This window comes from Lissotriton helveticus, chromosome 5_1, assembly GCF_964261635.1.
Source record: "Lissotriton helveticus chromosome 5_1, aLisHel1.1, whole genome shotgun sequence".
NCBI lineage: Eukaryota > Metazoa > Chordata > Amphibia > Caudata > Salamandridae > Lissotriton > Lissotriton helveticus.
This window is the reverse complement of record NC_136065.1, coordinates 1,770,194,909-1,770,220,285: the sequence shown is the minus strand read 5'-3', so window position 1 is coordinate 1,770,220,285 and position 25,377 is coordinate 1,770,194,909. Positions and strand designations below refer to the sequence as shown.

At 45.8% G+C, this 25,377-nt stretch overlaps 1 protein-coding gene across 5 annotated transcripts in view; it reads right to left on the bottom strand.

Annotated features, from left to right (window-relative positions):
- KANSL1 (KAT8 regulatory NSL complex subunit 1) overlaps positions 1–25,377 on the bottom strand; it is a 1,096,983-nt gene that overhangs the window by 442,909 nt on the left and 628,697 nt on the right. For all 5 annotated transcript variants that reach the window (XM_078645034.1, XM_078645035.1, XM_078645037.1 and 2 more), the window contains one exon: positions 7,654–7,795. In XM_078645034.1, the coding sequence (XP_078501160.1) occupies positions 7,654–7,795 (142 nt within the window). The remainder of the gene's footprint in view (positions 1–7,653; positions 7,796–25,377) is intronic.

Below are 25,377 nucleotides of genomic sequence, written 5' to 3'. Positions count from 1 at the left end.
GACGGCCAGCCATAATGTGAAGACTATCAATTTGGAACACCACATGTACATGGCTAATTTATGACCATTCTTGCTCCAATGCCCCTAGCACAGAGGAGTTATTAGTAGCAAGTTTCCTCAGCACCTCACGATTTATCACTAAAAATGACCTTTAAATACATTTTAGAAATCCAGCCATTTTCTTTAAACATCAGCTTGAGGTCTGAAAATGCACATTTTAATCTCCAATGCAGCTTCAGGTTTTGGATAAATGTGTGAAATTAGCTGTGAAAATGTTTCTCATTTAGTAGGCTGGGCAGCACACATGAGAGCTACTTAGAGATAGCTGGAAAGTTACCAGTATCTCACGAGCTACTGGTTGGAAAATCCTGGCGCCGTATACCCAAGTGTGTGCCAACAGTGTGTGCAAAGCTGTACTGAATAGCTATAGGAGAAATTCCAAGTCCCATCACTAGGTATCGGGATACCTTAAGGATTAGAATGGGGGAAGAAATTATGTTGGAGCATTTTATTATATTCCATGATTACCAATTCAGTAGCAGCCGAAATGTTCTCTTATTTGGGTTCCCAGCTCTGGTCATATCTAATTTTGATGTCTGTAGCATAGACGCACGCCAATCTGTAATAAGTGGAGGTGCCTTTTCTTTCCATCGTTTACAAATTTCTCTCCTAGCCAGCAAACACCCATAGAAGACCAATTTCTTTCCCATACCACAAAGCTCTGGTAGGATGCCAAAAAAACTAACACAGGGCAAGGACTGACTTGAGACCCTACCGCCAGGGAATAGGGACACACAGATCTCATTCCAAAATAATGTTAGGGATGGGCACACAAAAAACATATGAAGATCTGATGCAGCTACCAAACCGCATCTAGGACAAGCAACCGAAGCATTATTGGGAAATTTTGATAGGCGTAATGGAGAATAATACGCCCTGTGCAATGTGAACAGATGGTTACGACGAAACCATGAGGTTTTCACAATGTTCCCAAGATTTTAAACGATTCTAGCCATAAACTCTCCACATCTATGTTAGTGATATATGTTTCCCAGAGCGAACGGGGGAGCAAAAATTCACCATCAGTCTCGTCTATCATGAGGTTATACCACAGTGTGATCTCTTTTTTAAAAGGTGGTTTATCTATCAGGTGGGATAATAGATTATTCTCAGCACCTATTTTAAATCTGCCCCTACCCTGACTCTGAGCATGAGCCCAGCACTGAATTTGAAAGTATTTGAATCTTGAGAAACGCGTGCCTATTTTTACGCTCAAAGCCTCCCAAGAAAATAGAGTGCCTTCGACAAACAGGTCTCCCCATGATGTAAGACCTGCCTCTCTAATAGGTAGAGCTAGGCTATCTAAGAGCCAAGAGGGAGAACCCGGTGAATCCCAAAGTGGGGCCCTGCTGTGATAGTAATCAAGTTTAAGTGCACATCTAAAATTGCCCCATGTTCTAGCTAGATCCCTTAATACCTTTAGCTTGACTTTCTTGAAGTACTTGGGGTCACCGAACTTTAACAAAAAGTTCACAGGCCTAACTTTTTCCCCTTTAAGAAGTGCTGAAAATAGTTTCCCACAACCAGAGGAATTAGGGGTTTTTAAAAGCATCCTAACATGAGAAAGTTGAAAGGCCCATCCATAATACTGCAAATCTGGTGCTGCAAGGCCCCCTTTTTCTCGGCGACGTCTTATCTTCTTCCATGCCAATCTCGGTGTATGGTGGTTCCATATAAATGCGTTTATTTCGGCTTGAAGTTTTGCAATCATGGATGGATCGAAAAAAGAGGTATAGTGCAAACAGAAACGTAATCTTGGGTAAAATAGTCATTTTAACCAAGTTGGACCTCCCTATCAGAGAGATAGGAAGAGTTGTCCATGTTCTCATCAACCTACGACACTCCTTAGCCACGAGAGCGAAATTTAGAGGGACGATCTTATTGATATCTTCATAGATGTTCAAGCCCAAATATCTCAGAATAGAGCTAGGCTGTGCCCCTGCCACCGGCACCGGATGATTCCAAACCATGATATCTGTTTTAGAAGCGTTGACTTCATAGCCAGATACGGCCCCAAACTCTTCTGCAATGGATATCACTGTTGGAAACGCAGAACTCAAATCGGATGAGAAAATGAGAACATCATCCGCATATAAAGCGACTTTCGGCTCCCACCCTTCAAAAATAAAAGGTTTAATATTAGGGTTATCACGAATTAGTTGGGCAAAAGGTTCTATATATAAATCAAACAAAAGAGGGGAAAGGGGACACCCTTGGCGGGTTCCACGCGTAATACTAAATGGCTCTGTCAGTTCCCCATTAAACAATAGTGAGGCAGAGGGATCTTTGTATAAAAGTTTTACAGCCCGCCTGAAGTTATCACCTATATTAAATTTTTCCAGGACTTCCGATAGGTATACCCAGTTTACCCTATCGAAAGCCTTTGTGGCATCCAGAGTAAGAACTGCCAGGGGAAGAGGTGCAAACGTGGCCATGTCTATTGCGCCGATGAGGTCGTATGTCAACTCGTATAGCTGTCGATCTTTTACAAATCCCTTCTGATCCAGGTGGAGAATGTTATTTGCCACCGCTCCCAATCTATTTGCTAACACCAAAGCAAAAATTTTGTAATCTGTGTTAAGGATTGAAATCGGTCTATATGACCCACAGTTAGTTCCTGGTTTGCCTGGCTTTAGAATCAAAGTTATAGAGGCCCTATCCCAAGAAGTGGGGGGCAACGCTCCGTCCAGCAGGATATTATTAAACAAGTCCGTTAGAAAGGGAAGAATTGCTGAACAGATTACTTTATAGATTTCAGATGGTAACCCGTCCGGCCCTGAAGCCCTACCTTTTTTGCTATTAAGAACGGCCGAACGTACTTCCTCCAATGAAAAAGGGCACTCCAGAGCATTTCTTTGTTCTAATGATAGAGCTGGAAGGGAAATCCCAGACAACCATTCCATTGCTTGATTTGGTTGTACATTCTTGTCCTCACGATATATTTTGCTAAAAAAGCTCCTAGAAGCCCCACTAATTCCCTCATCAGTAGAATGTGTTACTCCATCCTTACTAATGGAACTGATGTTATTTCGGACTCTGTCTGTCTTTGCCTTCCAGGCCAGGAGCTTTCCCGCGCCTTCCCCGTATTCAAAGTGGGCTAATTTGCTGGACTCCCATCTCTCTAGGACCCGCGCATTCAAAACTGAGGAAAGATCTCCTTTTAAGACTGTTAGCTTATTCTGCAAGTCCTCTAGTATGGCCCCTGATGCTACTTGGAACCTGTCGATTTGTGTTGGAACTCCCTCAATCTCCAATTCGAGCGAAGTTACTGATTCCCTATACATCTCGTTTTTATATGCGGTTTTGTTGGTTAAATACCCCCTTAATGTGGATTTAAACGCGTCCCAAGTGATGCCAGGAGGGGCAGATCCCTGATTAATCTCCCCAAAAAAGTTAACTTCCTGATTTAATGCCTCTATAATATCAGATGAGGCAAGGATTGTTCTATCGAAGGACCAGTTTCTTACAGAGGCCCTGGACGTAACCTCTAACTCAAGAAGAATGGCTGTATGATCAGAAAGATGGAAAGGTAAATGACACACTGATTTAACCTGTTTAACCAAAATGTGACTAATCAAAATAAAATCAATACGAGACTGGTGGTGAAATTTATAATTCCTGAAAGTGACCCCCTTTTGAGATCCATGAAGTGTCCTCCATATATCCTTATAGTTTAGTGTTTTCATAGTATCTAACAAAAAGGTCCTAGTTTTAGATAAAGTTTTGTCCCTATTGGAAGGCGATTCCAACAGAGGGTCAAGAACCACGTTATAATCACCTGCCAAGATGACCGGCTCTGGAAATAGGTATAGTTGTGAAAAAAGTGTAACCAGAACTGATGGATCATCCTTATTCGGGCCATAGTGTCCTACTATAGTAAATGGCGAACCTGAGATAATAACTGAGGCTATGGCCCAACGGCCGTATGGGTCCACCTGCTTAGAAACCAACATTGCCCTGATAGATTTTTTAAAAAGAATGGCCACTCCCCTAATATGTGATGATTGTGATGTGACAACCCCGAAGTCTATCCACCTATTCTTACCCAACAAATTTAGTATTTCAGCTTCTGCCAAATGCGTCTCCTGGAGCACTATTATTTGCGCTGCCGAGTCTCGTAGGTATTGCATTATATTATTTCTTCTTGGGCAAGTTCGAAGACCATTAGTGTTCCAGGACAGAATTTGGAGTTTATTCATTGTAGTGAAGTTCCCACTCGAGCAAAAAAGTCCCAAGAATCAAGGACCAATCTTGCCATACTCCCGTACATAAGTTATGTAATAGCTTACACCTGTTTTTCACCTCTCGAAGATGTATTAAAGGACGTTTTAGAGGACAATTTTTAATTTTTCCACCCCCCCTAACCCCCCTCCCACTCCCAACCTCCCCTCGGGAAACCCCCACTCTATCTATCTGGAAAAAAACAGAGATAGCACCCTGCTATGGACTCCCGCAAAAAACCAACGAGAAACCTCCGGGGACAAAAATCAAAAGAAGGGATCAACAAGACAAGAGAAAGAAAAAAAAGGAAATAGAGTCAAGAGCCCTCATGCATAGCTCTCTATGCTAGGTGAGATTAACTAGGCGATAAGCCTTTTCTTATTTTGTTTCTTTTTTCTTCTTGTCTCCCCCCTTCCCTCCCACTTTTTTTTAAACATTTTTTTTAACATTGTATATAGTCTTTTTTTTCTCCTTTTTTTTTAATCTCTATTCCTTCTTTCTTTTTTTTCCCTCCCTTTCTTCCTTTTTCTCCCTTTTTTCCCTTTTACCCACAACCATTTTTATTTTAATAGTAGGCCTCTTTTTTTTCCTATTTCATTATATCCAGAGCCAATAGAGGTCTATACTCTTCAACATACCATGATTTGCATGTAAGTGCAATTGTTAGTGCATTTGACAAAACCTACTTGGAGAGAGAGAGGGAAGAAAAACCACAAAAGACCCAGCAAGATAGAATATCGAAAAGACCATATCTACTTAACAGGCCCGACCCTCTAGTCATGGTCAGCAGCAACTCATCCGCAGCCTGCACCGATCTTATATTATGCATGGTGTTCTTGTGCATGACTCTTAGTGCTGCCGGAAATACCAACTGGGCAACAGCCCCGTAACTTCTAAAGGCCTCCAACCTCTTGCCAAACTCCCATTGCTTATCGAGCGTGGTTCTGGATAAATCCGATCTAATCTGGAAGTTAAAACCTTTAGCGTTTACTACCTTCTGTTTCAACGCAATATTCAGAATGGTCTCTGACAGAATAGGTGAGGAAATTAACCAAAACCTTTCTAGGTTTTACCCTCTGCGGATTCCTCCGAAAAGGCTCTCTATGGATACGCTGGATATCTGAGGCTATCTCCTGTTCAGTCAAATCTAATCGCAATGCCTCCTTTAGCAGAGAAACCACAAATTGTTTAATATCTGATCCCTCTTTCTCCTCTGGAACGCTCAAAATGCGCAAGTTGTTCCTCCGAGCATTATTTTCTAATGTCTCCATCCTGTCGGACAAGCTCTGATTCTCTTGTCTAAGGCTCACTATTTCTGCCTTTGTAGCGTCCATATTGATGGTCACTTCAGTAACCCTATCTTCAAGGACTTCTGTCCTAGTAGTAATGGCTCCAAGCTTACAGTCCAAAGATTGACAAAAGCAGCGAATATCGGCTTGGTTTGATGCAGAGGTCTCGAAGCCCTTTTTAATGTCTGCAGCCAAAGTTGAAAACATTGCCTGAAAGGAAGCCTGAAGTGTGGTAGCCAAGTCTGTGCTCGAAACATGAGATACATCATGGGAAATGCCAGTACCCTCCACGCCCCCTAAACCTGTCGTTGAACCTGCATCTTGTATAACTGACTGCAAACTGAACCCAGGCGCAACAATAGGAGAGACTGAAGAGAGAGGGGGAGCCAGTGGGGGAGCCAGAACCAAGGAAAAAGGTACAGACGTCAGCTCACTCGAGATATGACAATCCGGTAAGTCAGCTTGGCCAGTCTCTCCAGACCCAGAGTGGGTCTCTTGATCCAAGTTATTCGTGTTGCTGTCGATGGTATCATTATTGGAGTCATTCTTGTCATTGCTGTCATTATTGGCATTGTTGCTGGCATTATTGCTAGCATTATTACTCCCGACAACGGCATAGGTGCTATTGCCCTTAGGTGCCTCCACACCTTCTAGTGTGGGATTAAGTATGGGATCACCCGGGCTCTCCATGTTCTCCAAGGCTGACTTGTCAGCTTCGTTAGTGGCCCTCTGTGCTTCCGGCATAGGTTCACCGTCTGACCCTGCGGAATGAGGGGAATGTTATCGCCCAGTAGTACCAGTTGAGGCACTGCCTTAAAATAGGATCGCAGTGAGGGAGTTATTTTTGATACAGAGGCGGAATTTTTCGCTTTAATTTTTTTTGCTAGCTTAGGGGTATGCGCCCGCTTGGCTTTAACTTGACCTGTTAAATATGTTGACAACTTTTTATTTTTATTATCAACACTAGTGTTGGCAGGTGACTTTGAGGCCAAATCCCCCTCTTCGCTATTGGGACCGGTAGAAGCTAAATCTTTCCCCTCGCTTGTGATTATATCAGCGTTAGAATTGGAGGGTTTAAAAAAGGAGTTCTGGGATGCAGAGCCTACTAAAGTTACAATGTCTTCAATGTTTTTACCAACAGCTACATCCATACATTTGCCTTTTCCTTTCGTGCTCCCTCTCCCCTCTCCCCCTTCCTCTACCCCTCCGGGGGACCTCACTGGTTACTAGTTTGCCAACAGATATCGCAGGTATCACCGGGCCTTTCAGACTTCCCCCTCCAAAGCTGTTATCATCACCCCCGTTACCGCAGGTACTGTTCTCGTCCCTCTCAATCTGGTGCTGGTGTTGCTGTGAGACTCGAGGCTGCACCTCCTCCAAAGACTGCCCCTCCTCACACTGCTCCTCGGTGACAGCAGCCAAACAGCGCCGCTTAAGCAGAGCCTCTCGGATGCGGTGACCCCTCCTGAGCTCCAGGGCGGCCAGCGACCAGATCCACTCCCTCGCTGGGAAAGGCAGGGGACTCTGCACCTGAAGGGTAACTGGCCGAGAGAACACAGACTCCTGCGAACACTCGTCCACCACCGCCGCCGCTACAGACTTTGCAAGCTCCTCCCCCAGACATATGGGAGCGGGTGTGTGGAGAGACGCCGCAAGGAAAACCGCTAATCCGCTCCGCCACTGTCAGCCCCCCCACCAAGCGGAATCCGCAGAATTGCGGGGCCACGAAGCACCACACCACGCCACGAAAAGATGCAGAGCTTTCACTGAAGACACGGTAAAATTGCGTCCCGAATGACAACAACGCGGGAGCCCACAGTCAGAGCACTGCCGCGGCTCAACCAGCCGCCGCCATGTTTCCGAGCCAGCATGCCAGAAATTGTTAATGATTGCACGGACATACTGGGAGTTGAGACCTTGAACAACACAGCCTCCTTCGAGTCGTGGAGACCGCAAATAAGCAAGTAACTTAAAACCTCAAAACCAAAAGTCAGAAAGATATTAAACCCATCAACCCACGTAGGTTCACACTTCAGAGCCTGTGGCTTCATACATGCAAATTAGGATAAAGTATTGTGCTTACCTTGTTTGCACGAATCTGCTTGTAAATATCAGTCTGCTGTCGGATCCGATATTCCAGGTCTGAAACGTGCGCTTGGAGCCAGTTCCAGCGGCTCACAATAGCAGCGCGATCCACTGCCCACTGCCAGTCTGGCCGACGAGTCCTGGTTTAAAGAAATGATGTATAAGTTCGGCGAATAGGCAACCTCAGACTAAACTTTGCAAGATGCACTTTGCTTATTCAATAAGATACATATACAAAGAAAACAAAACACGATTAAGTTGTATGTAAAGAATTCAAAAACCTTCAGCAGTCTAAACAAGGCCTTCACGAAATTGAAAATAATGGGAGCAAGTGATATCGAAATGTAGCATAAGACAGCTTGCTGAAGCCAAAGTAGTCGTGTGAGATTCAAGTATTGCATGTACGCCCACTATAAAGGGCAGTTCTAAATAACATCCACAAGTTTATTCACAGACCAGGAAAAAACACCATTAATACGTTTGTATGTTACATGTTTGAAGGCGTTATATGAACTTATCTAAGTGGCTAAAAAGAAATTGAGGAAAGCATGCAGACATCACACATGCTCTACGGAGCGGTAAAGCACCACTGACTGGCTCCAATATCATTAAGGCACATCATTCAAATAGTCACTGCAGTCTTCTGGAGGATTTGGCAGTAGGCCATAAGAGGATGCTAGTCCGTAAAGCTCTGTGCCAATTTGTTTACATCCACACATTTTCCAGGTGACTACAGTGGCTCCAGACAGTGTGGAGCAACATGTTTTGATCCACAAGCATGCATGAGGTGTATAGATGGACAATATTCAGTTGCCATCCTTTTGAGGAGACACAGATTGTGACATAGGATACTTACATATCAGTAAACCAGTTAAAGTGTCACCAGAATTCAAGACAGCCGATGTGTTATTCAGTCTAACTACTAAAAATTTAGTGCAAGGTGGCTCTTTCGAACTCAAACCGTGTCCTCAGTCTTCCGCCAATGTTTAAAAGAAGACTTCTTGAACCTACCGGATCAAAGCACTTTCCATGAACCTTCTAAACAAAAGAAGACTATGCAGGTTGTAACTAGAAAAGACAAGCGTTCTAAAGATAGTTGTCGAGTTACCTTAACTACCAAAGGCATATATATGTGCTGCACTACTCCAAAAGACAGTGCTTCAAAGAAGAAAACAAAGGGAAAAATCCTATTGTAGAGCAAAGTCCAAATCCTCGTACAGCAAGGGGTACAAACACCATCCTGTCAGGCAGTGCTCACTAAACTAGCTGTCTAGATGAACAGCTTCCAAGACTCACTCATCCTGCTCATACACCCATCAAGCTAACAAAGCACTAAGCCACTTTACTGTTCACTGTTTAAATCAGTGCACTAGCGCACAAGCAAGTCTCTAAGAATCCTGGAAGACAGACCTTCCGCAGTCAAGAAGACTAGAGAGATATCTGACTTTACCTTCAGTTATTACTAAAACTAAGCGGTACAGACAACTAGATAAGAACTTTTGAGATAAGCATTAATTAATCCATGCTTGGAACATTCGTCAACCTTGGGGTAAATAAAATACCTCAAACACAATGGGTGATTCTGATGCGGTTTGGAAAGCTTCCCAACTAAATGGGTTTGGGAATGGTTTCTAATCGGATCTGGAGAGTCCAACTGACCGAGTACGATGCATCGGGATGCTTCCAGATACGATTTGGTTGGACTCCTATTACCTTCAATGGAAGCCTTTGTTCCAACCGAATGCATAGGCTGCCACTGAAGAAAGGGGCGGCTGGGGAAAAGCAGGCACCTTGTGGCGGGCACCCCCTGGTGCCTGCCACACTGTGCATGGCTGGTAAGGGGGGGATCCATGGGTACCCTCCACTGACCTGATTGGAACTCACTTCCAACACCCAGAACCTTCCCAAACAAAAAAAACAATCATAGGATAAACTGTGGAAAGGAGCCAAATCAGAACAGGCGTAGTGGTGGGAAGAAACAGCTTTATAAAAGTGTGTGGACTGTGAGAGTCCCGAGGAGTTGAAGGGTCTTCATCACACCAACCTTTTATAATCCTGATTTAATTGATGAATGGGCTACCAATAACAACTGTTCCACTGTTTTGTTGAAATTATTGATAAAATATGCACTAAAGGACACAGACGATCATTGGAGATTGAAAAAATAAACATGGATAGAAAAATGCACGGATAATGAATTAGACTTGGAGATGAATTAAATGCCAGATTAGACAAAGCAGAGGATGAAATTAAAATAAAGAAACAACGAAAACTTCAAGAGATCAAATGGACTATGAAAGGTGACAGATTTTCACGTTTGGAAAGAAAATGTGATCATTTAAGAGAAGCAAGCCAAGAAAAATCTCAAGGGACTCAACACGTGGACACAAACAAGGAGACCACCGGTTGATCTGATGCTGGAAATGAGGAAAGCAAAGATCAAAGAAAACACATGGAAAGCAAAGCAAGTGACAGTGATACCTCTCTGGAATTAGAACAATCTGGAGTAAACCCAAACTTTTTAAAGAACTCTACTAATGGCAAAGGGAAGGCAAGGTGGACTGGGTAATCAGGGACCACAGGAACACAAAGGTGACGAGGTGCCAGAGGAGGAAACAAGCAAGGCGCAAAAAAAGCAAGGAAATTTAGATGGCTACGTGGGAATGACCACAAGAGGCCACTCCGCAACAAAATGAAAGATACACTTATTCGGGTAACTTTATCTGACATTACACTTCGATTGTCAGATTGATGTTCTATCTTTGTGTTTATCGTTTTGTCCAACAAGTAGATTTAACTACACTGACAGTAGGATTGATTTATTGCAATTCGCTAGAAAATTGAAAAAATGGTATGTAAATAAAACAAGCATTGAAAATGCAATAGGTCTCGCCTTTGATTAAGTTAAAGCCATTTGCTTTAATGCTTGAACCTGCACTGCTCCTCTGAAGAAACAAACGTTACAGGCAGAAAAAAATACAGAGAGCAGCTCCATGTTTGAGGATGTACTCGATTTGCCAACTGGCACCACGTTTGTATAACAGACATGCCACAAAGTTACCTTCACGTTTATTTTAAGCACAGGATTGCCTGCTGCAACCAGCCCACAACGTAGGCCACAAAACGATATACTAAAATGTATTTTAAGGTCTTGCTATGATTGTTCTGCTAATACGTTCGTCAGCACACTAACAAAACAAAACCATACTTGCACAGAAAGAGCTTGTGCGATCCACTCACGCCTTATCACCAGGGCTGCGCGCTGAGTCCACACCCCGCTTATCTGAGAGATAAAAAGAGCATTTGTTCTCAGTGGGGCACCATGAAAAGGGGTTAAGTTAACTGTTCGTCCCAAACTCCCACGCCCTGCATTGACCACGCCACTTTAAGAGACCTCCCAGTTTTTTCATCCCACTTAAAAGTCCTGCACGTACCTCATCTGGGCTCAGAACGGCACTCATCCTTCTATAGTCAGCTGTACATCTTCCGACCACCGCCATGCCCTTCAGACACTATGCCCACCCCTTAAACAAGTTATTACTGCCAGATTGCATGCACTCTCTAGCCTCAGATGGTTGTCCCCCTATCACATCGGAAGTTGTCCTGGCCCCATGCATCCCCTTCTGCATTATACACATCATTTAGGCTGCACACCCAGCTAAACTGGACTGCACTGTATTCTTAGATACATCAATTGCCCCAAACTCTTGTGACGTTCTAGTGCCATTTGTCCTGCACTTCCAACATACACGTTGACTGCACCCCATCTTGTGCAAGTTGTTGTATCCTTTGCCTCTACTTTTTGTCCACTTCCCTGGAGGAGGATGCCTATACCTGTAGGGTAGGTGAACCACTTTGCTTGTCACACCAGAGCATCTGCTCACCTGAAAGGCCGGTCGTCACAGGCTCAACTCTTTAGTATTCCTGCTCGGCCGTGGTCTCGTCATCCTCCACTGTCACATCAGCACGTGAGCCGGGAAGGGAGCTGAGGCTACGGCTCTCTGGCACCTTCCCCCGGGAATGCATTAACAAGAGCTGCCGCCCAGCGCAGCAGCCAAAAGGAGATCAGTGTGTGTGTTTACGGTTCAAGGCCTGTGTTACCGGGCAGATCAAATGAGGTGTTGGTGCAGTGCGTGTAACGCAAGATGGCGTCGGAAGCCATGTTACTTTAGTGTATAGACTGCAGCCCGGGGATGGCAGCCTGCATCCGTTACTAACCCTTGCCTCGTGACCACCCATGTAATTCACTGGACCTCGCTCAGCAGCCCATGGTCACAAAGCATGGAAGCACCTACCAGCTCCCCGAATCCAGGCACATGCCCGCCACCATCAGCGGCACTCGCGCAGATGCCACACCATAGCCATTGACGAAGGACTAGCCTGTGTCGAGCCTGATGACGTGACGTCAGCCCTTCACTGGCGGCGGGAGCTTGAAATACGAATACTGTCAAAAGTAGATATTCAACGGCAGCATAGCAAACGCCGCAAACTATGTTTGCATGAATACAAATAATCCCCACTTTAAGGGAACATGCCTGGCGTGGTGCGCCGAGTGTGGGCTCCGCAAAGCTCGTTCAATGAAACCTACAGCAATCTCCAGAATGCACTTTAAGCATCCGCACGGGGAAAGCAGGCAGGACTAAGCAACAGCACGGTCACCTATTTAAACAAGCACTCCGCCATGACGCTGAGATTTCTTTCTGCTGTCCCACTTGGACGGGTTCGGCCGCACTTCCTGCTGGCGCAAAAGGTTTATTATCTTCTTTATGGGACCATCTGTTTCGCCCCATAAAGAAGATAAGAAGCCTTTTACGCCAGCAGTAAGTTGGGGCAGCCAGTCCAAGTGGGACGGCTCTCAAAAAAAAAAAAAAGGAGTACGTCACTGTAACCTCTTTTCCAATGGCTGGCCACAGTTTAGCATGAACGGTGACGGCAGCAAATGGAAAAGAGGGGCGGGCTTAAACCCCGCTAGCGAAAGGTACTCAAAAACATAAAATCTCGTCAGCGAGACTGCGCATGTGCGCAGCCTGAGCTAGCAGAGACCTAAAAAGAGGGTGCACGGTTAACAAGCAGTGATGCATCCAATCTTACAATAGGCGAAATATAAATTATACATCCAATGAGGGAATTTGAAGGCCGTGAGGGATGGATTGATAACCCTATGTTGAGTCTAGCAAGAGAAAATCTTTAAATAGATTGAGCCTGTATAAGTTGTTTCAGACCTAAATCCATTTTTTTTTTACCTCAAATACAAAATGATGCAGTAGAAGTGTTTGAAAGAGGTGTAAAAAAATTAATTTAAAAAACTGGACAAAAGTTAAAACGTTAAATGCAATAACCTAACTTTAGAACAGCAGAAGGAAATTAAGGAACTACATAACAAATCAGTAGTAATTAAAAATTGACAAGGGAGGGAATGTAGTTGTCTGGCCCTTAGAAACGTATTTGAGGGAGGGCAAGAGAATTTGATGTGAACAATTATGAAAAAACGGACTTAGTGAGCTATGAAAGAAGCAATGAGAGATACAGAGCCAATCTAACGAAATGTAAAGATGATTGTTTATTAACAATGGATGAGTATAAATTCTTAAGCTGTGATTTCCCGAAACTATCAGCAATATATGTTGCATAAAATCCATAAGGATAATTCTCCGGGGAGACCAATAGTCTTGTGCATTGTTAGCCTATATGAAAATACTTCTAAATATATTGACTACTTTTAGAGACCCTTTGTGCAACTGCTTCGGTCCTATGTAAGAGATACAGGCGACTTCTTACTGTTTATCAATACAATTTGGGAAAATAACCTGCTGTTGATGGTATTGGATGTAAATACAAAATATCAAATGGGGAGGATCACTTGTCCTGCATAACCTGGGTATGCAATATTCTGACGTGTCCCAATTAAAAACCCTCAAACACGTGTCTATTGGATGGAAGGGGCGGTATATATTGGTTCTCCGCCTATTGAACACGTTGTCTGCATCATCATCGGGTTAGTTATTGTGCAGCCTCCACCCGGAGGAATACCCCTGGTTACAAACAGTAGTGATCAGTGATATATTTGAAAGGGTAATATCTATAAAATACTCGTACAGCCAGAATTGGATTTTAATAGGTCTGGATTCGAGTTAGTTAAAAATAATTTTTTTCTGCGTTTTAAGAGTGATTAGGACTCTCACGCACTGTAATGAACTGGTGTGCTAAAAATGGTCAACATGTTTCAGCCCTTGTTTGCACCGGTGTGTCAGGTGGGCTTTCTTCAGGACCAGTGTGCAGTGAAAAAAAGAATCGTGAGTGTCTTAAAAAATGTGCTCCTAAAAAGAATCTTGTCTTTTCAGGAAACAATGTGAAAAGTTAAGATATATTAATCTTAATATTGGTAAGGTCTTTATAAGTACCTGTAATACACAAGAAACAGAGGGGTAGGGTAGGCGGGAAGGGGTTTAGTGGACACAAAAACTTTTTTCATTTCAGTTACAGCAACTAGAAAATGGCAATACTTTGTGAGACCACGCTGTCATCACATGGCAAAGAGTCACTCTCTCTTCATTATAATGATTTTTGTCAATAGACGTCATAAGGGCAAAATATCTCTACTTGTTCCTTTTCTCCTTATAGAACTATCAATGCCTTAGAATCTCAACAGAGTATTGGTATATGGCTCTGATCATGGCTGATAATCATTGAACATCATTGTCATTATGTGGGGATACGCCCAGAACATACCCTTAGTTTCATTCACTTGCTTGTTATTACGTGAAGATTTATGCTTTATCAATCTCACATTCACCGTGAAGTCTCAGATGATAATGATACTACGGCCATTCATTCAGTATTAGTGGTGGTTTTTTGTGTGTATGCGCGCTAACTAAATGCGGAAATACGATAAATATCCGAGCCACTCCATTACACTCATTCTTTACTTGTATCTTAAGGATAATTACGTGCGCTTATTCACCCTCACAGTGTTGTATTGATATCAGTACAATGTCAGGTAAATTGCAGCTTATAGAAGGGGCTATTGTTGCGAGCGTGTAATGTGCCGGATAACTCTTTCATGCGGGTACCGCGTTATTGTCGCCGGAGTTTTAAACAAACCCCCCACATACCTTTTTGATAAAATTAGATGCCTCGTCGGCTCCCCGGGAGTGTGCGAGGCCCGCTAATTAAAGTTTGTGAAAGAATGACATATTTAGTAAAGAAAACCAATACTTTACAGTTTCGTAGCCAGCGTGTTGATTCTCGTTGTACCTGCGGTCTCGCTTCAAGCACGACTTGTGCTGACTCCTCCACTGTGAACCCGGAAGTCTAGTACTTCATCCGGGTGCCGAGTTTATCGTGTGGTTATGCGAGATGGAAGGCAGACTTAAATATAAAAGAAGACTTAAAATTAAAGAATGCCTCATATTTTCAATTGTTGTTTCCGGCATTCTTCATTAAAAATCTGATAAGTAGATGAGTTCGCCTGAAAAGCATTTTTTAACAAGGTAAATGAATGTCAATTGGAGGAAAGACTCGCATAAGCGGTCAGGCCGATTTTTAGACTGGAGTTTAAGTTTCAATAAAGTCAATCATGATAATTGAATGCTGAATTTTCTTTTTTCAAGGCAGTTTTTAACCATGTCCATTAGGATGTGGCTAGTTGGGTAAGATTATGGCCAATCTATTTATATTTCATGGGGGTCACTTTATTGTCGTTTATTTGAAAAGAATGTCAGTTATTAAGACTCAACCAAGGAATATGATCATGGAGTCCTTGTGTGTCAGTTTTTAATCTATGTACCCATCTCTGCTCCTTTTCAAACAAAATTTTCTCCGCATTATTGTTTTTTTCCATCAGGCTTAAATGGACATGGTCATTTCAATGTAAAATCTGTTGATTAAAAATAACAGTGTGCTACCACTTTATGCTCTAGTTATATATTTATTAAAAATTATAGTTTTTAAAAATGTCTGAAACATTCCTGCCCCCACCCTGATGAAAATGCTGTTAATTAACGAAGAGGCACGTCAGGGGTCATGTATATTCTATATGTAGCTAGATTTGTATCATATATGGAAAGATAGTCTATTAAATCAAACAAAAGAGTTTTTTGTACAGCAGACATGCTGAACTCGCACATTTGAAGGTGCTCATGTGAATGAAGAAAATGGCAGCTTAATTAATTAAATTTGCCCAGGATTACATCATTTGAAACCAGTTTATTGGTCAAGAGCTTAACAAATAGGTGGAGTAGATTATTAAAGTTACTAGACCTGCAGGTCTAATAACATTTTTATGATTTTTCGAGGCCTGCTTGGTGTTTGCTCCCACCTGGCAGGGGATTTCAAATTGCTCCCGCCAAGCGTGAGCAAACAGGTTTTCAGAAAACCGCTGCTATGTCCCAGGGGTGGGATACTCTGAGCCTAGCCAGAGCCAGCCAAGGGGGGGGGGGGGGGCGGGGTCCCATGGCCATTAACGTCCCAGGAAGGAGAGCATGAACCCACCTCCCCTTTCCAAATATGGCTAGATCACAAAGAATGGGGGACTTTGGGCCACAACTGGACCAGGGATGGGGGCTGCATCATTTGCCTAAATCCATTATCTCTAGTATCATAACCCAAAAAAGCACGGCAGCTATTTTCTTTATGCTGTTGAACTCCATCACTCACTGTTTATTTTGGTGCACTGTGATGATTGTACAAGTGCAAAGAATGTATAGCATGAAAACCAGTGTCTTACAGAACAGCTAAATAAATATCATAAATCGCTACCTGGAACAAGTGAGATTATTTTCAAATTCAAATGTGTTTGATTTAGCAGGAGTCCTTAAGAAGTGTAAATAAATCAAGTTAATATCCAGGGCCTGAACGAAACCCCGCCTAAGCTGCTTCAGCCATGCAAGTATTATTAAAACACCGAATATGAAAAAAAATGTTAATGAGGAGCGTGAAAGTTTGCTCACAAACCAAACAAGCATTGAAAATGCAATAGGTCTCGCAATAGAAGAGTTTAACTTTTTTCGTTTTGCAAGTGGGTGAGTGGCGTTGCGTGGGTGAGTGGCGTTGCGTGGGTGAGTGGCGTTGCGTGGGTGAGTGGCGTTGCGTGGGTGAGTGGCGTTGCGTGGGTGAGTGGCGTTGCGTGGGTGAGTGGCGTTGCGTGGGTGAGTGGCGTTGCGTGGGTGAGTGGCGTTGCGTGGGTGAGTGGCGTTGCGTGGGTGAGGGGCGTTGCGTGGGTGAGGGGCGTTGCGTGGGTGAGGGGCGTTGCGTGGGTGAGGGGCGTTGCGTGGGTGAGGGGCGTTGCGTGGGTGAGGGGCGTTGCGTGGGTGAGGGGCGTTGCGTGGGTGAGGGGCGTTGCGTGGGTGAGGGGCGTTGCGTGGGTGAGGGGCGTTGCGTGGGTGAGGGGCGTTGCGTGGGTGAGGGGCGTTGCGTGTGTGAGGGGCGTTGCGTGTGTGAGGGGCGTTGCGTGTGTGAGGGGCGTTGCGTGTGTGAGGGGCGTTGCGTGTGTGAGGGGCGTTGCGTGTGTGAGGGGCGTTGCGTGTGTGAGGGGCGTTGGGTGTGTGAGGGGCGTTGGGTGTGTGAGGGGCGTTGGGTGTGTGAGGGGCGTTGGGTGTGTGAGGGGCGTTGGGTGTGTGAGGGGCGTTGGGTGGGTGAGGGGCGTTGGGTGGGTGAGGGGCGTTGGGTGGGTGAGGGGCGTTGGGTGGGTGAGGGGCGTTGGGTGGGTGAGGGGCGTTGGGTGGGTGAGGGGCGTTGGGTGGGTGAGGGGCGTTGGGTGGGTGAGGGGCGTTGGGTGGGTGAGGGGCGTTGGGTGGGTGAGGGGCGTTGCGTGGGTGAGGGGCGTTGCGTGGGTGAGTGGCGTTGCGTGGGTGAGTGGCGTTGCGTGGGTGAGTGGCGTTGCGTGGGTGAGTGGCGTTGCGTGGGTGAGTGGCGTTGCGTGGGTGAGTGGCGTTGCGTGGGTGAGTGGCGTTGCGTGGGTGAGTGGCGTTGCGTGGGTGAGTGGCGTTGCGTGGGTGAGTGGCGTTGCGCGGGTGAGTGGCGTTGCGCGGGTGAGTGGCGTTGCGCGGGTGAGTGGCGTTGCGCGGGTGAGTGGCGTTGCGCGTGTGAGTGGCGTTGCGCGTGTGAGTGGCGTTGCGCGTGTGAGTGGCGTTGCGCGTGTGAGTGGCGTTGCGCGTGTGAGTGGCGTTGCGCGTGTGAGTGGCGTTGCGCGTGTGAGTGGCGTTGCGCGTGTGAGTGGCGTTGCGCGTGTGAGTGGCGTTGCGCGTGTGAGTGGCGTTGCGCGTGTGAGTGGCGTTGCGCGTGTGAGTGGCGTTGCGCGTGTGAGTGGCGTTGCGCGTGTGAGTGGCGTTGCGCGTGTGAGTGGCGTTGCGCGTGTGAGTGGCGTTGCGCGTGTGAGTGGCGTTGCGCGTGTGAGTGGCGTTGCGTGGATGAGTGGCGTTGCGTGGATGAGTGGCGTTGCGTGGGTGAGTGGCGTTGCGTGGATGAGTGGCGTTGCGTGGGTGAGTGGCGTTGCGTGGGTGAGTGGCGTTGCGTGGGTGAGTGGCGTTGCGTGGGTGAGTGGCGTTGCGTGGGTGAGTGGCGTTGCGTGGGTGAGTGGCGTTGCGTGGGTGAGTGGCGTTGCGTGTGTGAGTGGCGTTGCGTGGGTGAGTGGCGTTGCGTGGGTGAGTGGCGTTGCGTGGGTGAGTGGCGTTGCGTGGGTGAGTGGCGTTGCGTGTGTGAGTGGCGTTGCGTGTGTGAGTGGCGTTGCGTGTGTGAGTGGCGTTGCGTGTGTGAGTGGCGTTGCGTGTGTGAGTGGCGTTGCGTGTGAGTGGCGTTGCGTGTGTGAGTGGCGTTGCGTGTGTGAGTGGCGTTGCGTGTGTGAGTGGCGTTGCGAGTGTGAGTGGCGTTGCGTGTGTGAGTGGCGTTGCGTGTGTGAGTGGCGTTGCGTGTGTGAGTGGCGTTGCGTGTGTGAGTGGCGTTGCGTGTGTGAGTGGCGTTGCGTGTGTGAGTGGCGTTGCGTGTGTGAGTGGCGTTGCGTGTGTGAGTGGCGTTGCGTGTGTGAGTGGCGTTGCGTGTGTGAGTGGCGTTGCGTGTGTGAGTGGCGTTGCGTGGGTGAGTGGGGTTGCGTGGATGAGTTGCGTGTGTGAGTGGCGTTGCGTGTGTGAGTGGCGTTGCGTGTGTGAGTGGCGTTGCGTGTGTGAGTGGCGTTGCGTGTGTGAGTGGCGTTGCGTGTGTGAGTGGCGTTGCGTGTGTGAGTGGCGTTGCGTGTGTGAGTGGCGTTGCGTGTGTGAGTGGCGTTGCGTGTGTGAGTGGCGTTGCGTGTGTGAGTGGCGTTGGGCGTGTGACTGTGCTGCCTGTGGCGAGTGCAAACTACAATCAATTGGCACAGAATAAAATAATAATTTTAAAACATGATTTTATTATGCCAAATCACCTATCCACAGCAATGTGGCCGTGCAACAAAATCTGCAATGCAGAAACTGTGATGGATGAATCACAGCTGCAGACTGGGGTTTGAACAGAGCGCCAAGACGCCAAGGAATTGGTGATCCCGCTGTATAAATATATAACAACATAATATAACACTACAGCAAACACTACACGAAACCATGGAAGGTGTCTGTCAAATCCAGGCATTTCTAGCACAAAAGTGAAGTGTATAAAAAGAGTGTGAAGATTTCCTTTGTACCCCTAACAACTCGCTGCTGATTTGTGAAATATCTTTTGGGGGAGAAAAAAAAACTGACGTTAAGTCGTCATTGACCTAAATCAGCAATGTCATGAATTAGACGAAGTGGCTTGATTGAAGAGATTACATTAAAATGCTTAACTTCCCTCAAATTGTCATCTTGTTATCGCCATCTACCATTTATTGTTTTGTTGATATGTGAATTGCGATTAGAACCAACAGTTCATTTAAGCTTCAATGAAATCTGCACCCATATATTTAACTACTTTTAAATGTAAAACTGATTATTGCCTTAGATTCATTTTCGACACCTCCTTATCGCTCATCTATTATCACTCATTATAATTTATTTCTCTTCTTTGTAAAGCATGTTAACGCCTTTTGGCAATGCTCACGCTTCATAAAGCCGCAAAAATAAATAAATAAATGTCTCGAGAATACGATCACTAGCGCGCGTTCGGAAGCTCAGTTCACACGCACGCGCTCTCTTTTCCGTTGAAACTTAACTGGGCATGCCACAAGCAAAGCAGTTGGTAAACTTTTAGAAATGGTTCATTTTTTTCTCCAAAACATGTCTTTCTGTGAATGATATGACGCATTTGTTTTCCAAGACAAGTCTTTTTATGAATGATGTGATGAATGATGTGACGCAACTGTGAATTGAACTGGCACTAGGGAGTTATTTAGCTCCGCTGGAGTCCCGTCCGCGGAACGAATCGGGTTGCAAGACGCTAGCTGTCTCTGCCCCTTTAAGAGATGCAAGGAATGCTGTCAGAGGGAGCGAGCCCGTATGACACGCTCTAAGAGGCACTATTTAGAAGAGGGTAGAGGCTGAAAGCAGAAGCCCTAGCAGCTAGACCTTATTTAAGAGGCAGCATAAGCAGCATGGAGGTAGTTCTACTTTTATTTTGTTTATTAACCGAAGGAAAATAAAAACCAAGTCAGCCTTTTAGAAACGCCAGCCTAGACGGGGACCCATCAAAACAAAACAGATGACAAGATTGTTTGCAGCTCCAAACAAGCTCTCGGCATTGCGTGGCGGGAGGGGGCGGGGGGAGGGTAGCTGTGCACGTCGAGTCGGAACAAAAAACAAGTGAAAGCGGGATGTAATTAGGGGGGAGGAGAAGTCTGGGCAGGCAGGATGACTCAGGGGAGGGGGCGGAGCGGGGCAGAGCGGCATGTGGGTGTGAAGAAGCCGGGCCTTTGAAGTGAAGGTAAGCTTCACTTCAAAGGTGTCGGAGGAATGCGGGCGGCTGTGCACGCGCTTTTAAGCTCAATGCACATGCGCATTGAGCTTAAAAGTCACGGGCACTGCAAGGAATCGCCACGATTCCTTGCTTCTTAGTTAAAGCTTGTTTAAGCCGCAATAGGCTCGCAAGCTCGATGCGCATGCGCATCGACAGGCGAGACCTAAAAATGGCAATGAGAAAAAAGACCTGTAATCGGTAAACAGAAATGGCTCACAGAAATGAGTCGCAAATGTGTACTAAATGGCTCCACAAGCTCACCCAGCTTAAATCTCGCAGGCTACGTAAACTGCGCAAACATTTGCAAAAGACGCTGAGAATACTTATTTTGTAAGGTTTCTTAGAAAAAGAAAAAAAACGCATTCACAGCTTTGATGAGGGTGGAGTCTTTTCAAGGCCAGGATTTCGGCTGGCGGCATTACAGAACAAAAAGCCACAAGGTGTGGCAGCCTCCGTCTGCACAATGTAGTGACTGACTGACAGACACACACACACACACACACACACACACACACACACACACAGACAGACAGACAGACACACACACAGAGAGAGACACACACACACACACACACACACAGACACACAGACACACAGACACACACACCAGGTGGAGCTTTAAAACCCGGGCTCTACAATGTCGGAGTGCAATGGGAACAGACGAATTTAAGCTGAAACCAGATGGCGCGTTGTCTGTAAACAAGGAGGGCAGAATTAACAACGTTGCATAACCAGACTGCTCCGACGAAGTGCCACCACATTTAGGGAAAGGGGAGGGAAAGTTCAGAGAAAGGAAGTTGGATTAAGGAAAGCAGCAGGGATTCTCCACTCTTAGGAAAGGCTATAAATTCTGTTTGGAACGCAGAGCCCGTTTGGAAGAGATATCGTCACCATTTCCAGAGTCCCACCCGACGCAACATAGCTGTGGTGAGAAGGCACTTGTGTTTTTTGTTTTTTTTTAGGTGTGAGGCATGCAGTATTTAGAGTATGCACTTAAACTCCGCCCACTCTCCGCCCATATTTTTCATTGGTTGTGTGTCAGTCCTTTGTAAATGCTGGCTTCTGATTCTGTAATCTGCTTTTGAATCCCTCCTTAGTAGTGCCCAGTCTTCATTTGTAACCTCCCACGAGGACTGGCCCTTCCACTTCTGTTGTTACACTGTATGTATGTTATGTTTTAATTACGGTTTGTGAGCACTATTTTCTTTAATACATTTCTCCTACTGCAGGCACCACATGCTTTGCTTGCACTGTTTCACTTACATTATTTTGGTAGCGGAGCATGCTTTAATTATAGCTGCTGCGCGCCTTTATTGGCAACTTGCTCCTTTTCATCAGCATTTTTTTTCAGCAAGCGTGGCACGCTAGCGCTTTAACTGTAGCGGCGGTGTCCCTTCGTTTTTTAGGTCTCGTGACCTATCAATGCGCACGCGCATTGAGAGAAGCGAGACTATAGGGCTTTAAACAAAGTTTAACTAACTGTGGCGATTTGGTGCTGTGCCCGTGCGCTTTTACGTCAATGCGCAAGCGCATTGACCTAAAATGCGCGTGCACATCACCAAATCGCCGTCTGTTCCCTCAGCCGCACTCCTCCCACACCTTTGAAGTGAAGCTTAGCTTCACTTCAAAGGCCCCGGCTGCTTTCACACCCTCTCCCCGATCCGCCCCCTCCCCTGCCCGCCGTGTCGCATTTCTCCTCCCCACAGCAATGCCCTCCGTCACTCTGCCCCCTCCCCTGCCTGCATTTTACAGACTTCCTGGAGGAGGGAGAGAAACATTTGCTGCTTTAGGCTACCAGCTTTGAGGGACTGGTATACAGAACATTGTACACCCAGTATGCCAAAGTTTTCGGTGGTAAACGTGATTCGTCCTATATTAAAATTTTAGGACAAGCTACACAGAGATTTTAAGAGTAAAGAAGGCGGTTGCTTAAATAATCCATACAAAAGGCTTTACGATCTCCAGTTACAGCTTGCAATGCCGTGCTGCATAGCTTTGTACTGAATCACAGGCCCGTTGCATGTGCAGACCCATCCTTCTAGATAAACACACTTTCGAGCTGGGATCTCTATTTGTAATGTGCCTTTCACGCACTCAGCTGGCCAGAATTGCTGCGCAAACAGCCTTTCATTGTCAGAGTAAACTTTGGGGAAAATTACACTCCACCAGTAGGAATACTATATAGATAAATGCCTCTAAACGGCGAATAAAAATTAAACTGGCTAATGTCGCTATGCTGTTACCACTGCGCCATTCCGTGTTTCTTTCTTTTTTTTTTTTATTACTTTTACTCATGCTTAGATTGGAATTTCTGAAACCGGAGCATGACTTCAGCATTTCACTTCCTTCCAGAGATGATTTTTTTTTTCCATCAGCCTACACTCTTGTGCCTCGCGATTGTGACTCCAGCAGGAAATGGGAGGCAGAAAAAAAGCAGCTTTTTAACTTTGTTGAAACAATGAAAATGTACTTCGGAGTTCCTTTATTTTAGTTCGTATTCGTAGCCGCGGGAGCGCTTTGCACGAACCGTATACTTACGCTCAGATGGCGGTTGAAAGCATGTGCGTCTAAAAATAAAACTGCTTACCTGGTGATTGGTTACCTTACTTCCTGTTTGCACGTGACTGGATAGGTAATCCTGGTAGTGGGATTTTTCAACTGGCCCCCTATGGTATCTGAACTTGCAATCAAATATGATGGCTATGGTTTAGTAAACTATACATTTACGGAACGCTTTATTTGTATCCTTTCTTGGGCCGTGTCCCCCCCCCCACCATTCCGCTGGAATGTCCAGTACTCTGGGGGCTCGGCGATCAAAGTAGACCTGGCGTAATATTTCATGTTAATGATTTATTGCACTTAAATGAATATCTAATTAGCAGTTTTTAGAAGTTGTATGATCCCCCTCATCAAGGCCAGCACTTTTAAACATATAAATAGTATTCAATGTAGTCTGTTTAATAACATACTTTGCAGCTAAATTTCCTGGGTCTGCACATTATTCCTACACTTGTACAACCGACTTATCAAGATGAGACGTTGGTGAGTACCTCCTAAAACGTATTTATATTAATGTAGATTTTATTTTAAATATATATATTTGTACTGATTTACCTTGTAACATTACATTTGTGTTGGTTACAGTGCATAGGCTCTCAGTACTTGGATCATGACACCATACCTAAATGATGTAACTCACAGACCACGAAGATACAATGTTACTCACAGATGACCCGGGTAATAAATGAATACACATTTGGACTGCTAAAGGTCACATTTCGCTACCTACATAATATTAGTGGCACTCTCCAATATTCCCCATATGTGGCTAATAAAACTGTGGCAGCTTGTAATATTGCAACCAGAAGGAGCCTTCTCATACAGGCTTATGTTGATACTTCTGACAAGGAAGAGGAATTCCAACACACAATACATTTCAGGATGCCACAACCACACCCACCACCACCACATCCACCACCACCACCACCACATCCACCATCACCTCCACCATGACATCCACCTCCACATCCACCACCACATCCACCACCAACACATCCACCACCACCACATCCACCACCACTTCCACCACTACCGCATCCACCACCACCACCGCATCCACCACCACCACCGCATCCACCACCACCACCGCATCCACCACCACCACTACATCCACCACCACCACCACCCCATCCACCACCACATCCACCACTACATCCACCACTACATCCACCACCACATCCACCACATCAACCACCACATCCACCACTACATCCACCACCACTACATCCACCACCACCACCACCGCATCCACCACCACATCCACCGCATCCACCTCCACCGCATCCACCACCACCGCATCCACCACCACATCCACCATCACCACCATCACATCCACCACCACATCCACCATCACCTCCACAACCACCACCACTTCCACCACCACCGCATCCACCACCACCGCATCCACCACCACCACATCCACCACCACCACATCCACCACCACCACCACCACATCCACCACCACCACATCCACCACCACCACATCCACCACCACCACATCCACCACCACCACATCCACCACCACCACATCCACCACCACCACATCCACCACCACCACATCCACCACCGCATCCACCACCACCGCATCCACCACCACCACATCCACCGCATCCACCACCACATCACCACCGCATCCACATACACCACTTCCACCGCATCCATCACTTCAACCGCATCCACCACCACCACATCCACCACCTCATCCACCACCTCATCCACCACCTCATCCACCACCACCACATCCACCACCACCACATCCACCACCACCACATCCACCATACCCACCACCATCACTTCCACCACCACATCCACCACCACATCCACCACCACTTTCACCACATCCACAACCACCACCACCACATCCACCACCACTTTCACCCCACCACATCCACCACCACATCACCACATCGACCACATCCACCACCACATCCACCCCCACATCCACCATCACCACCACCACCACCACCACCACATCCACCACCACCATATCCACCACATCTATACGTGTGTGGCTCTGTGTGTGTTTAGGTGCAAATGCAATGTTCTTGGATTTTCGTCACAATAAAATACACTGAACATAATCTTCACAAAAGTTATTTACAAACATTTAAGCTATTGCCATTATAAATTACAATAACTTTTATTTAAGTATTAATTATTTACAAAATTAAAAGCCATTGTTATTTGTAATATCAAGACATAAGTCACGTACATACAACACACATTGCATTACAAATGCTATAGGTGTCACATTTGCAAAAGTTAAAAC